This window comes from Penaeus monodon, chromosome 31 (genome assembly GCF_015228065.2).
Source record: "Penaeus monodon isolate SGIC_2016 chromosome 31, NSTDA_Pmon_1, whole genome shotgun sequence".
Classification (NCBI taxonomy): domain Eukaryota; kingdom Metazoa; phylum Arthropoda; class Malacostraca; order Decapoda; family Penaeidae; genus Penaeus; species Penaeus monodon.
Genome location: NC_051416.1, coordinates 30,850,146 through 30,850,480, shown reverse-complemented (window position 1 = coordinate 30,850,480; position 335 = coordinate 30,850,146). Strand labels below are relative to the sequence as shown.

General features: G+C 33.7%; 1 protein-coding gene across 1 annotated transcript in view; it reads left to right on the top strand.

Annotated features, from left to right (window-relative positions):
• The window catches only part of LOC119593166 (ATP-binding cassette sub-family D member 2-like), a 22,603-nt gene extending 22,273 nt beyond the window's left edge, over nucleotides 1-330 (top strand). Inside the window, exon 11 of the mRNA XM_037942138.1 lies at nucleotides 208-330. Within this exon, the coding sequence (XP_037798066.1) occupies nucleotides 208-297 (90 nt within the window). The 3' untranslated portion in view covers nucleotides 298-330. The remainder of the gene's footprint in view (nucleotides 1-207) is intronic.
• Nucleotides 331-335: the final 5 nt, after the last annotated feature.

Below are 335 nucleotides of genomic sequence, written 5' to 3'. Positions count from 1 at the left end.
AATAAACACAAGTGACAGTAGACATAGCTTGTACATATATACCATCCTTGTTGACATGGATTAAAAGAAGCTATCCTAAGGCATAGCAAAGAAAGTTGGACCTGTGATGAAACCAACTATTAGTGCAAGTATTGATATTAAATTGCCATGTGATTCTATTGTCTTTGTACTTCATCATATCTAATTGAGTTTCTTTATCTTCCCTAGGAACTGTGCAGTATCCTCGGAGAAGACTCACTGCTGGTTGAAGACAGTGTTGTAACAGATATTGGGAGTGACACAGCTTTATCTGATTAGATTATTATTTAGTTACTACAGTATATATATTATATATA